Source organism: Haliotis rufescens, unplaced genomic scaffold (genome assembly GCF_023055435.1).
Source record: "Haliotis rufescens isolate VD_foot unplaced genomic scaffold, xgHalRufe1.0.p SCAF_31, whole genome shotgun sequence".
NCBI classification, from domain to species: Eukaryota; Metazoa; Mollusca; class Gastropoda; order Lepetellida; family Haliotidae; genus Haliotis; species Haliotis rufescens.
The window spans coordinates 3,468,334-3,483,039 of NW_025964013.1; the positions used below are offsets into that span (position 1 = coordinate 3,468,334).

Consider the following 14,706-nt stretch of genomic DNA (forward strand, 5'->3'; position numbering starts at 1 on the left):
ACATGATTTGTTTTATTTTATTTTGTTTATACATAAAGTGCGTCTCCTAGAGTGTGCAAGTTAGCATCCTTACAATCAGCATCGAAGTTGGCATAGCAACCGTCATCTGCTGTGTATGTTTGAGATTATGTCTTGTGTTGCCAGAGGAAAAACCTAGCCACATATATTCCGTACCTGTTGTGACCCGTGAGGATCCGGGGTAAAATAGGTCTTCAGCAACCCATCCTTGCTGTAATGCTGTAAAGAGCGACTATGCTTGTCGTAAGAGGCGACTAACGGGATCGGGTGGTCAGGCTCGCTGACTTGGTTGATGCATGTCATCGAACCTGATTGCGTGGATCGATGCTTATAATATCAATTACTGGATTGTCTGGTCCAGACTCGATTATTTACAGAACGCCGCCATAAAGCTGGAATATTGCCGAGTGCGGCATAAAAAAACCAACCAACCAACCGTACCTGTTGTTTTGATGACAAGGTACTCCGCCTTCAAATCATTCCTGAGGCGGTCGGGTAGCCTAGTGGTTAAAACGTTCGCTCGTCACGCCGATGACCCGTAAAACGTCCCTGACTCACTCAAAATATTCCTAGAATGTCGACTTCCTGGTCATGTTATTCATGAAAACTGCTATTTACAACATATAGGCATCAACGTTGGCATAGCAACCGTCATCTGATGTGTGTGTTTGTTTAATATGGCACAAGCATGACTCAGACTGTTGTGTCAGACCAATCTATTCACTTATGGAAGCTGTTGTGATGCACCATCACTTCCTGAATACGTGTCTCCTCTGCTCTCGTTATTCCATTTGTGAGGGCGGTCGGGAAAAGATGTTCTGCAAAACGCGGAATTACAATTTAGTTTCAGCTTGAGTTTCGACGACATCTTCTTCAAGAACTACATGTCCATAGACCAACCTTCTATATTATTGTATGTATTATACATGAAGATTCACAATAACAAACTATAAGGAAAAGAGGGCGACGGGGTAGCCTACTGGTTAAACATTCGCTCGTCACGCTGAAGACCCGGTTTCGATTTCCGACATGGGTACAATGTGTGAAGTCCATTTCAGGTGTCCCCCGCCGCGATATTGCTGGAATATTGCTAAAAGCGGCGTAAAACCATACTCACTCACTCATCCATGTGTAGAACGGGCTGCTAGTTGAGTGCTGGGGAAATGACGTTGGACATACCGGATGTCCCTACTTCAGCATCAGCATCAGATACAGCCACTGGATGCGTAGTGTGGTAGGCAACACGCAGGACAATTGTATCCGCGGCAGATAACCTAAATAGTGGTGGAATGCTACAGTCATGCACTGGACGTTCTTGGGGAAACAAGTTATCGATTTCAGCGTTTATTCTTCATAAACATTTTAAGGTACATCGTGTCCCTTGCCTGAAGAAAACATAGAAGTTGAACTATAAATGCATATTCTGTCTCCGCATTGATAGTTAAGGGGAGGTTATTCTTAATTGGGATAATAATGTGTTTTCATAGATTGCCATTGTGTGTTGCACTATAGATAATAATCATTGGCGCTTTTCTATATACGACTGTGACGTGATATCTTTTGAGTCACAGTGAGCGATATGACGTCATAATGGTGACGTTCGATGTAGAGCGAAAGTCTGGATAATCTTGCTTTGTTTTCTTTAGGGATTCCCACCTCATGTTAGCTTACCAAGTTGCCGTGCTTATAATGCTTTCAATGCCTGTCATATGTTCGAGTGAAGTATTACGGTGTAAACAAACTGCTTGAGTATACACAGCGCCATATTTTGTTCGGTGATTCCTTAATTCAGATCGATAACCCACTCAAAACACTAGACTCAACCCATCCCGCTTCACTCAGTATATTTGCTAACACCAAAGAGTTCGCGTCTTATTTAGTCATGGAAGAGTGGAGATAAACATACTGTGTTTTCAATGTAGAGCTAGGTGACCTGTAGATTTAACGGCGCTAAATTTAACATTTGAAACCTCACGCTGCGCAATAGAAAATAAGGATCAATAAGTTCAAGTTGAATTGATATTATACAGATGTGCACATGCAATAATGCGGACAAACCCTTGAACATACACAATGAACAAGGTTCAGCTTCTAAATAAAGTGATGAAATTAAATTTGTAGTATTTTGTCTAAATATATTTCATCTGCTAAGCCAGGAGCAGGTGGCACTAGCATGGTATTGCTCTTTGTCGTTATGTTGTTGGAAGGCATTGAAACATTGGTATCAGGTTAATGGGAGGGAGCTTATTGACTGTCTGAAGCTCAAAAACAATGCATTTGAAAAGCATTTACATATTGTTGCCCCTGTAGTATTGGAATCAGATTGAATATACTTCTATAGATAATTTACCAGTAAAAGGCAAAAATAATCACTGCGAAAAAAACACGATTTCCGAAAATTACAAATTACACTCGAAGACAGGAACAACAAAGTTCGTGCTCTGGGCTGATGTTTTATTGATGATGAAGAGTCCTGTAATTATAACAAATGACATGTTATGTGGCTTGGTGGTCCGGCATGGTGTGTCCCCACACTGACCATGTAGTTGTTTTTAACTACGATATTATTGATATTCATTTCATAAACAGTAATCTACTATATTATTGATATTCATTTCAATAATTAAATAGTTATCTGGACTAATATAATTCACACATGAAGAATTAACCTATTTTAATTTAGATAAAAAAAAGATTAAAAGAGCATTCACGCAACTCATTCAACATACCTGTAATTATAACAAAATTAAATGTTATGTGGCTTGGTGGTTCGGCATGGTGTGTGCTGGGTTCCTAATACATGCAGTCTTTATAGAGGACAGTCATGTGATCTGCCTCTACATCATTTGCAGGGACTGCATGTGCCAGGGCCCAGGATGTACCTCACAGACCACAGTTAAGGTGGGCTGTTCAAACCAATATTAGATATGGAAAAGAGTTGGTGACATAATTGATTAACAGATTGGTAAAACTTAACATGCGACATTACACTCGAAGATAGGCTTCATATTGGATTAATTGCAGTAAACGTAGAATGACTACCTGATATCAGACAATGTACTTAGGCATCAACTGATGCTAATCAAACACAGGACACACCCCACGACGCCTGCCATCTTCACAGCGAGTTTCCTGACATTAAGTATACCTGCACTTATTTTGTGAAATAGACTTGTTCATTGTCATTGGAACGTATTAAAAATAACATTATAATTGGTCCTTTGTTTGATCAAGATTTTATTACAACAAATCCATTGACGTAGCCCATACCTGGTAACAGGAGACAGGACGACGTGCCCTAACCGAGCAGTGTAACATCTCAACTAACAATGCTAATATCGGCTGACCAGCATGTACGTTGAGGCACCGCTCTCAGCCACGTGGTCCAGTAGGGCCTGCTGTAAAATGCGTGGCACCATGACACCTAATGTGAAATATAGATATATTTTTTGCATAAGTGACCCAACTCTTCACACCAGTGTCACCTCATTCCCAATAAGTAAATGACAATCACGACGGTATTTGGAAATGTTACTTTACAGTTGAATGATTGGCAGTCATCCACAAGCATGCTTTTGTGACATAGCTGATTTTCAGTGATCCATTCAAATAATTTTCGCAGCTATTTTGCCTTTTACGCCCAATGTAATCTGTTTCGTTGGCCGATCGAGAACTTTTATTCTCTGACGCTGATGTTTAATAGTTTCATATCTTCGTGTATTTCCTTTCGTGACACGCCCTTTTGATGCATCTACTTAATCAAATATGCTGTTGTAATACCGAAGTTTCGAATAAAACAACTTTACACTGCCGTCGAAGGGAAATCTTGTCCCTTCATTCACATGATAAAGAGGCAAGAAGAAGCCCCGACACGTCATTGTAGAGAATACAGAGTTTTATATCTATATACCTGGTGTCTCAACGTCTCAATAGATATGTTAAAACCTTGTTTATGCTATTATATCTTAGTGAGGGAGTGAGTAAGCGAGTTGGGTTTTGCGCCTCTTTTAACAATATTCCAGTGATATCACGGCGTGTCAGCTTAATGTGGAAATAAAAGTGATGCAGTGAATATTTCTTTCCTATAACGACTTGCATACACGCGCGTTTGTGTGTGTGGCTGCTTGTATTAGTCTGGTCTTATGCCGGTACTATTGTGCTAGCCCGCTGATCATGAGATGCTATGCCGCTGTGTAGAATGGATACCCCACTAAGGCAGGTTTTGCTGATTTCGGGTCGACCAGTCCTTGTTTTAGCCCATCAATGGCGAGCGGGTGTGTAACATAACCGTCTTTTGGTATAAAGTAGCCAGGGAATCGAACCATCGACCTTCCGTTCTCCTGGCAGATGCTCTATCCACTCGACCATGGAGGCGGACTCATTTGAATTGACTAACGCCAACTGTCTACGCATGCATATTATGACATTGACAGTTTCTAAGATGACTGATGCAACCGATTAATTCCGATATTTTTGTGTATGAATCAGTGGTGATCGTCTCAATTGAGTTACAACTGATGAATCAAATATAATATCACTTACAACGACGGCCAGCTAACGTAAATTCGTTTAATAATGTCGTTATCACATGAAATGGATTGCAAGGTAAACACGCAAATTGTTCATCTCTGAGGGAGGTAACTCTTGTCACCCATAACAGTATCGCGTCCTCAGATGGAGGAATTAGTTGTTTAAACGTACCTTTGGTTCTGTACTATATGTGTAACTATATGAATCATGTACCATATACATATTAGTATAAAGCGTTATACATAATAACACACTATCGAAAAGGGAATTGGTTGGGGGAGGGATTAGAGTCAGTACGTGGTAGTTAGAACATTATGAGGTATAAGCCTTCATAATGTCTCATTTCACTTGCTTATTAAGCAATTCTTTTGTCCAAATCTGTTTGATCATGAAATATATACATCCATGTGCGCAACAAGTTCCTGCCTTTTAGATAAAACATTTTTCTCCACTTGTACTGCGAACGTTAGCCCAGGAATGTTTGCAGTCTTAGCGAGTCACGCAATCGCTACAAGGCAGGCAGGAAACTGAGACGCATTGTCTGTACGGGACACGCGAGTATAAAGGTCAGTATTCATAAAGCGTCCTGTGTGGAAGATGGCTTCATCAACCAACGCCTCTGTAAAACCTGGTAGCTTTGTATTGATGGTTGTGATACTGACGAACGCGAGGCACACACACTGTACTACCAGCAATACTCCTACAGGTGAGAACACCTTTATAGTTTGAGGTATTAATGTTGTGTGTTGTGGCGCTTTGTGTATGAATGGAGGCGTGTTGTTCATGTACAGATGCACGTGCATTTATTAAATTTCCTTTTTATATAATAGCACATTTATGTTTGTTGCACGGGGGGTCAAGTTGACTTCAATTCACGCTGTATTACGAAAGTTATATACTTCACAGTTTGAATATGCACACTGACCTGATTGGATACCAAATGAACCTATTGAGATTGCTGGCTTCAGTTTCACGCATCCTGCTCTGTTAAACCTAGTACATTAGAATATGTATCGCGGGGGCACCTACAGGTACCTGTTTCTACAACTTGCACGCATGAATATTTATGTCAATTATTGGTAACTGTGTAGATCAATAACACTTTTTTTAATAAGACGCGTAGGTTATTAATACTATCTTTTGATTTTATTAGGAACACATTAGCTACTTTAAACATTTTGCAACGCAATGCTACACATCGTATTAGACTTTTGCCAGAGTCAACTGTACAACTCTGACTACAATATTAACATTACTATGTGTTTATGAATCACTATCAAAAAGTGATGATACCAGGTGTTCGCTAATAGGTGAGCGTACCCTGTCCCACCCGTAGCACCCGTCACAAACACATCCGAAGGAAAGTCAACAGTTCACCCGAATAAAACCCACGGTAACATATGGTACAAGTCAAAATAGGTAATTGCATCGGACATCATGTGTGTCACTGATGGGTCAAATTTAGAAATGTTTTTAGCATGTCTACCATAAAACGTTTTGGAAGCTTTACTAGGGTCCTGTAAGTTGTAACATTGATGAGAGAACCTTTGAGCAAGAGTTCTTTGACGCTCTTTTAAATATACTCTGTGAAGACTACTGGTACAACCCGTCTGGATATGTACATAAGTTCAGATCATTACTTTGATCGCACAATGTATTTTTCTGTACAAACGTCAAAAACTGACATGTGTATAAGATAAGAAACAAAACAAAAAGTACCGGGTAGACATAACTGTTAGGAGTTTTATCCAGATAAGATGACATGAGAGTGGGACAAGAGTAGACATGTGCGTTAGTGTGAAATGTTCTGGAGAACGGATGGAGAACGAATTCATTCCCTGGTAATATTTTCGGATTCCCATGTTCCGGCAAGCGCTGGAACTATAGAAATGGCTTTATGAAGTTTACGTCAAGGTAGACATATCATCGTCATACAGATGTAAGCATGTTCTATTTCATATTTCAAAGTCTTTATAAAACTGTATAACATCCAACACTGCATCTTCTAATAAAAACGCGGGTACACGCATCCCATATCTTATCGTAAGACAATTTGAAAGGGAATACCAACACGAAGGACCAGTTTTGCTATGCATGCCCAGTAAAAAAAATTATCTAGATCTTGAAATTCTGCAACTGATAAATCCTTGATGGTAGCAAAGATACATTTTAGCTTTGTGTTACTCTCATCACGAAAGGAGGTCAATATTATGTGTTTGTTTCTGTCTGTAGAGAAAGTAAATCAGGCATAATTCTGAACATTCCATACCATGCGTTTCTGGAAAGTTAACAACTAGGTCATTCTACTTAATTGAAAAGAAAGTAAAAAGGTATAAACAAAGCGTTAGAAATAACAAAACAATTCATTGTCCATTAATAATATATTTTTCAAAACAAGTATACTTGTCATAAGGATACCAATTTCAAAATCCAGAATCCACAATAACAATATAAAAATACTATTGAAATACAGACTGTTTCAAATTATGTTTTTAAATGTCCTGCACAGTATGAACTACAAATTGGACTAATTGTAAATGATTGTTTCCCCTCAGACAACTTAACGTTTGAATCTTCCTGTGCTGCTCGCAGTTGGTCGGCAGCAGTGACAGACTGCATCAACAAGGGCGCCGCAATATTCACCATTGAAGATTTACGTACAGCCATCGGGGGCCCAGTGTTAAAGAAGGCTGAGAATGAACATACCAAGATATGGATACACAATAATGGTAATGTTGTACACGTTGATCAATCGTTATTATTACTCTAACTGAACCTCACTTTCCATAAAATAAAGCTTGTGACATAAGACACAGTTCTACAATGTTGATTCATGTGCCTCACGCAGAGAACAGCGAAACTAAAGGTTAGCCATTGTTAAAAACACACACAATATTCCAGCAGCTCCAGCCTTTGGTGTATACATTTCACGACGTTTTAGTAACAATCGAGCGTTTTCATTTCATGTGGATTCTAAAGAGCATGCTTACTGTCGTGGGTGTATATTAAGAATTGACTTTCAATTTGTGTGAGTTCCTTGGTGAATTGACTTTCATAGAATGAGGGTCGAACTGTACGAACGCCGGCGCTTTTTATATCACTATTTTTTACTTCGAATGACACAGGTCAGAGGCCTAGATCTGTACACAATCTTATGTAGAACGTGTGACTGCATGTTTACACTGACAATCATTGAACAACCAGATGTGGAAGGAATTAAATATTTAATCTAAAAGAGAGGTGTCGTGAGAGTATGTATGCTCTACAGGGACATATGTTGTAGTATGTTTACAATAAATGTATTCAAACAATATCATCATTGGATGAGAAAAGTCTGTAAAGAACGACCTCAGTAAGTCAGTCACAATGACAGCGCGTCGTCAAATGGGCAACACGATAAACGTGACGGGAGAGATTCCCGAAGTTACAGGTGTTGGTCATCATTGATCATTTGGCCGATCATTGGAAGGTGATTATAAAGATGTGCCAAATAGACACTATCGTAAATTCATAGATTGCTGCAGACTGTCACTGTCATTCTATACACGAATCGAGTCCATATTACGATAGTTTGGATGTGCATTTCTTCGTTTTGTTCGCTAGGATGGGTCGTAGCGAGGATATTCGTGAACGAACATGCAGTGAAACCCTCTGACGTTTCTCAACGTATGCTAAAACAGTGCGTTCAAGATTAAAATGTCTAAATGATCAGAAAAAAACGCTTCTATATTTATCTGTTCTAGGGAATTCCTAGGGGTTTCCCAAGGAATGAGGGAGAAGTCCGTCTGTGTTTACGTCATATCAAGAGTACAATCTCATGAAAAACGTATGAACGTTAAATTGTGTCGTTCATACACTTACGAACGTTAATTTCGCGGTTACGTGACCGACCGCTCGTCCAACCGAAAAGCCGTATATTGTGTGAACTTCAAATTAATAAAAAATATATTGTGTACTTTATCCAACAGGTACATGCTGGGCAGCGTTCAATGATACGTTCCAAGCGGCTGTCTGTAGTGACACCAACTATTATGTCTGCACATCAAGGACAAGTACCAGTAAGTATCTGTTACAGAAAGTACCTTGTGACATTTGGTCATACATGTACACATGTATCTTCAGGACAATGAATCTTGACAGTTGTGAGAATAGGCTGCTATTGTACTCCCCTTCTTGTGGATCAGTTTCTTTATGCATATGAATTGGGATTTCTGCTCTGATTGGCAAGGTCAAAACAAGGCAAGTTTGCCAAGTAGTTCAACTTAAGCTTCAAGAATATCGATGATCAGATATCGTTCATTCTTTCGTGACGAAGATTTCAAAAAGCGTCGTACGACTCTTGTTCAAAAGTTGTTTCATCAAGGTTACAACTTTCAAGGCCTTAGTAAAAGTTTGAAATAGTTTCACATTTGACGCATCTGTGACACAAATGATGTCCGATGCAATGCCCTCCTTTTGACTTTTACCATATGTTCCCGTGTTTTCATTCGGTTGAACTGATGACTTTTCCTTTCTACGTAATTGTGACGGATGCTATCTTTGGGGTAGGATACGCTAACCTTTTCGCGAACACCTGGTATTATAATTACTTGGTTGTGATTCATAAACACATGCTCGTCCTTCAATGGAATCTGCTTTTAGCTGAGATTTCTTGTGGGTATTGACAGGGTTTCGTCTCTTTTGTTTAACTTTATGTGTTCGCATATGAAATACAAAACTACACGCTGATGTGACGAGGTTAACCTAGGCATCAACTCTCAGGACAAATACTTACAATTTGACACGACCAGTGACATATCCATCTTTGTCAAATGCGAAAGATGTCACAACACGGCTGCCACATTGTAGGCTGTCGGAACTCGATTTGACGAGTGCCGCATGTAAAATTGGAAACACTTCTGTTATAATTAAATGGAAATATTACAACAAACAATCACGTTTTCCTTCACAGTTTAAATTATCTTACATTGCCAGGTTCTAATTGGTATGTGCATTGTCCAAACAGATATACGGACACGCCCACGCAAGGTACGTATACAGTAGTACCTTAGTATTCGACCAGTGTTACGTCTTCTATTTGAGACATGTACATTGATAAGCAGAACGAATCTTAATTGGCGATTATTTTTGGATCATGTATACATGTATTAACATATACGCCTTAATTTCATAAAACAGTATTCAATTGCGTAAATCAAGATCTAATAATATGCATCACGAAGTTATCAACTTTTACCTTAGTAAGTACAGATCTATATCCTTGTTGATGCTACAGAGACATACGATATACATATATAGCTTTCCCTTTATGAATTCTTTAAACACGAATGTCGACGCTAGCATTCGGCCCTTCATTTACCAAATGAATGGACAAGAAGTACCTCGGAAACGTCACATAGAGAGAATACAAACGTCGATATCCATATGATCGTGTGTCTCTTTATAGCTATCAAGAGCTTGTCCTCGCTCACATGAACGGACTGTGGCAGCATATATATTTGTATATCTGCTGGTATCACACAGGGTCTACGGGATCTACAGTATCATCAGGATCTGCAGGATCAACAGTGTCGACATCACGGAATCACACCACAAGCCCAGAAGCATACACAACAGGTATTATTTAAGACTTAAAACTGTTTGATGCTACATTGTCCGTAGTCCATCTTGTAGTCGGAGTTTAGGTCGTGTGATTTATTGAGACAATTATTTCATTGATTATAATAAACAATATTTGTATGAAAAAATGTTTGAATCAAATTTCCTGTGTGTTGAATGATATAGTTTGAGCTGCAAATATCTCTTTGCTCATATTTTCCCCCAAAGTAAGTTCTGTTTTTATTTACACGTTGATTGAAATTTAATATCATGATAATCACATGAACATTCAGCATCCTATTTTCAAATGTTTTGTTTTGTTTTTTTCTCAGTTACAATTATCACCACTGTGACATGTGTGATAGTGGCTCTTGTTGCAGTTCTCATAATCACAGTCTGCTATATCATCAATCGGTGAGATTTCAAATATTGATCACATCAATTTACTTAATAATTATGTTAATATGAATGGGTATGTAACGCGGCTTTTAACAGTATTCCAGTTATATCACCGCGTGTCAGCTTAATGTGGGAGGAAAGCCCGAAGTGATGCAGGTCTGGAATGTTTACCACCTTGGTGAAACCCACGAGCACGGGTTTGGTGCTAACAAACCTAGAAATATAATCGGGGCGAACCGGGATTCGAACCCATGACCATAGGTTTCTGGTGTCCCAAGGGACGGAACTCTGCACAGCGAATTGCGGCACCATACACGACTGGGCCACCCGTGACCCCGGGTATCGATTAGAAAAAAATAACATTATAATCTCTTTCACCCAGGATCTCTTACACTTATGCTCAGCCCATTTTTTTTTCTTTATTCAGCAAAAAGAAACCAATCAAGTACGCAGTGAGAGCTGAGAGTGCTATGTATCACAGACAGCACCCGGATCCTGGGAAAGTAGAAGAACCGCAACTGGCAGATGTGCAGTTGATATGTCCTACAGAAGCTGACGGTGGAAACAGTGGCATGAATGTCTCGTTATGAACTCTGTGTGATTTAAGGAAGATAATTCATGGATGTCAACTTCTTTATTATGAGGAACAACGTTTGGGGGTATATGCTTACTGCTCCATAATAAAGAAATTGACATCCACAAATTCTCGTCCTTAGAAACGAGAAAACTGTCAGTTATTTTGCTCCTTTCTATATACGTCGTATTCTACGTGTATACAAATTTTTAAACCTGAGGAAGCGTGGAGACGAAACGATTTAAAAGTATTTACAGTTTCAATGGCAATTAGTTTATGGTATTAACGCCATAAGCAACAACAATTATATGGTCTCATTTTATCACAAAACAATCTGCAATAGAAAATCATAGAAGAAAACTCAAACAGGATTATTTCTTTATAATTTGTCCTTGTCTCTCAGATATGATTTGTACAGTGTCTAATAAGACCACCAACGTCAAATACCACTTCTACTATAATATATGGTGCTATCTTTTTCCTATTCAATATTTCAGAATCGTGTTGATGCCACAGTATGTTGTCCGGTTCTAGCTGGAAAAACGCGTTAGTTTCCTTTCCTTTCTCATGTGCACAATATCAATCACATTCATAATGTTTGTGGATATTAAAGTCGAGTTTGTCATTTACACTTTAACAGTCGGTATATCATTTGAACGTTAGTGGTGAATATATACTGAACACCAAAAGAAACGCAAATCAAGAAGGTATAGGAAACATGATGTATTTTGTTTCAGCTGGTATAAACATAATAATGATGGATACAACACAATTCATTAGCAATAAGAAAGAGTCAGTTCTCTGGACATCAGACATCTTCTGTATCCATCAACACAACACCACGTGACCATGCTGAAGTCAACTGAAGTATGGGTACAACTCAATACCTGGTATACCTGGTATTTTCATTCACAAGCGCGACACACCGTCTGTGCATGGAGTGAATAAGACGGTTGATAGTGTTCATGGGGATGTGACGCCACACCTGCAGGATGGTAACCTCGAGCTGTGCAGCTGTCCTTGGCCTCGGACGCGCCATGTTCAAACGTCTCTGCACTTCATCCCACAAGTGTTCAATAGGGTTGAGATCAGGACTAAGAGCCGACTAGGGCATAGTGTTGATATTGTGCTGTTGCAAGAAGGCTTGAGTAATCCTGGCGGTGTGGGGACGAGCGTTATCCTGTTGAAATTGGAAGTTGCCATGTCTTGCAAAAAACGGTACAACCTGGGGACCTCAACACCTCAACACGCTGAGCAGTGACACCATTGCCCCTACCAGCTCAAACGTTCTGAAAGATTACAAGGTCAGTTCTCTGATTTAACCCTATTCCACCCCAAACCATGACACTAGGACCACCCCACGAGTTCCGTTCAAGGACACACTGGTCATGATAGCGCTCATCGCGACGTCGCCATACTCTAACACGTCCATCGGCACGATAAACATAATACCGACTTTCATCAGAGAACAGAACTCTTCTCCACTGCTGATGACGCCAATTCAAGCGTGCTTGGGCCCACTGTAGTCTCAGGAGACGGTGACGTTGAGTGAGAACAGGACCTTGTGATGGTCGCCTACACTGAAGCCCTCTGTCACGAAGTCGGCGTCTTACTGTGTTGGAACTTACAGCCCTCCCGTGGTTTCCAACGACGTTCCTAGCAGTTTCACTGGCCGACAGGAAACGTCCTTGCAAATGTGACCTGTGAATGTGACGGTCCTGACGTTGTGTTGGTACGATGCCTGTCTCTGGTGCTGTCTGGGTTCTTTCCTGCAGACTGTAGATGGTGGAAACGTGGACGTTAAAGGTGTTTGCAACTCGCTGAACACTCTCACCAGCTTGAAGTTGCCCAATAGCTCTCTCTCGATCGATATGTGACAGTGGTGGCATTGTCACTGACGTTCATGAGTGAATGATTCACAGTGACACTTTCGTGGCTTTTAAAGACAACATCTTCACGGACAGTTTTTGCGGCATAAGCAGCACGTGCATTTCGTGCGTATCCATCCCACACTGACTTCAACATCGGTGCGTTTGAGATCTGTGGATTAAGAGTTCACTGCCCTTAACTCTGGTTAGGGTCATTTTGAAACAATTAAAGCCCATTACAATGGAGCCATAGCAGCCAACCGTTTTCACAACCATTTTCCAATATTAAATAGGAACTTGAAGACTTTGCGTTTCTTTTGGTGTTCAGTATATTATTAGCTTACATTTTCATATTAAACGCACATACACTCATACATACGCCCTCATGCCAAATCACACTCATACACACTCTACAGTCACACACACACACACACTCTCTCTCTCACTCACACTCAAACGTAAACACAAACACGCACACATACATACACACACTTAAACAAAAACACACATAAACACACAAGCCCCGAGTCATCTCCTCATTCGATAAAACCCTGAAACCAGTGTTGATTTCAATAACCCGTCCTGTGTCATTCGGCTACTCGGAAGCTGAGTAAGCACTCTCAGGCTCTGTCGGCATGAACACGACACAGCAACGATTGTTTGTGTACGTCCTTCTCTTGCAACGATAATGTTACTGACACTGACCTGGATGATGCTAAAGTAACACAGTCAGCATTCAAGTTCGACATAATTTTCAAATATTGCTCACACTTAATTGCTAATTTCCTTTATGTCTTCTCTATCCGCGTCAATACCCATAGCAAACCGGTCACAGGGGACTTAACAAGGGAACGGCAATGAGAACCATAAGCTTCGCCTGACTGTATGTGTGTACACAGAAGATGACCATAAATGTTAATAACATGCATATATCTATTATATCACAGGATATACATGTATATTTAAAAAAGACAGTTGACTTCCTGGAATAAACCTTTGTGAATGTAAATATGACATGACTCTCCGCTCGTAGATACTCTTAGAAAAATAGGGGATCGTGATTATATATATATATAGTTTAATATATATATATATTTGTTAATATTTAAGTATTAGAATAAAGATTAATGTTGTCGACCAACATATTATACAAGAACATTTATGATTAACATATATACACCAAAACACATCCTATAGTCTGCACGTGTCGCACGCAATAGCGCCATGCTGGTGCGTAGGGTGTCATTCCTGATTGTTACACTTTCGAGGAAGGTCGGTTAATCTCTGTGGACCATTATTTCTGTCAATCTTATTGATTCTGCTTTTTGTGATTTACTTGATTTCAGTCATTGTTTGTTCGCGAACACCTGATATTATCACTATTTCATAGTGACTCATAAACACATGATCATGATTGCGACGTCTGCAATGCCCGGAGCGTCTTCGGGGTATTGGCATCCTGGAAACTGACAGACGTCAGGTGGCATTGCTTTTTTACACACACTGTTTCACAGTCTGTGATTAATTGACGTTGGAACAGGTATCAGCAAACCTGCAATGTTGACGATCAACCCCGTTCAAGGTGTCCCAGGTCAACGACAAGAGTACAGGATCGACTGATCCAAAAACCAGGCTCTACGAAATCGAGTCCAAACGGCGAATCAAATTGCTGCAGACTTCCATCAAGCTGCTGGAGTGCCCGTTACGGGTCAGACGAAA

General features: G+C 40.0%; 1 protein-coding gene across 1 annotated transcript; it reads left to right on the plus strand.

The window, feature by feature from the left end:
• The first annotated feature begins 5,107 nt into the window (after positions 1-5,107).
• LOC124136740 lies at positions 5,108-12,003 on the plus strand. Its single transcript, XM_046502738.2, has 7 exons — positions 5,108-5,254; positions 7,104-7,277; positions 8,517-8,606; positions 9,523-9,576; positions 10,072-10,164; positions 10,479-10,560; positions 10,973-12,003. Exons 1-7 carry the CDS (start codon positions 5,146-5,148, stop codon positions 11,133-11,135), a joined length of 765 nt encoding a protein of 254 aa, XP_046358694.2. The 5' UTR covers positions 5,108-5,145; the 3' UTR covers positions 11,136-12,003.
• Positions 12,004-14,706: the final 2,703 nt, after the last annotated feature.

Excerpts from the sequence above, each read along its gene's own strand:
- LOC124136740 (XM_046502738.2), top strand. The coding sequence starts at position 5,146 with ATGGCTTCATCAACCAACGCCTCTGTAAAACCTGGTAGCTTTGTATTG. Across the intron at positions 5,255-7,103 it reads TACCAGCAATACTCCTACAG|ACAACTTAACGTTTGAATCT; the intron begins GTGAGAACACCT and ends GTTTCCCCTCAG. Across the intron at positions 10,165-10,478 it reads CCCAGAAGCATACACAACAG|TTACAATTATCACCACTGTG; the intron begins GTATTATTTAAG and ends TTTTTTTCTCAG.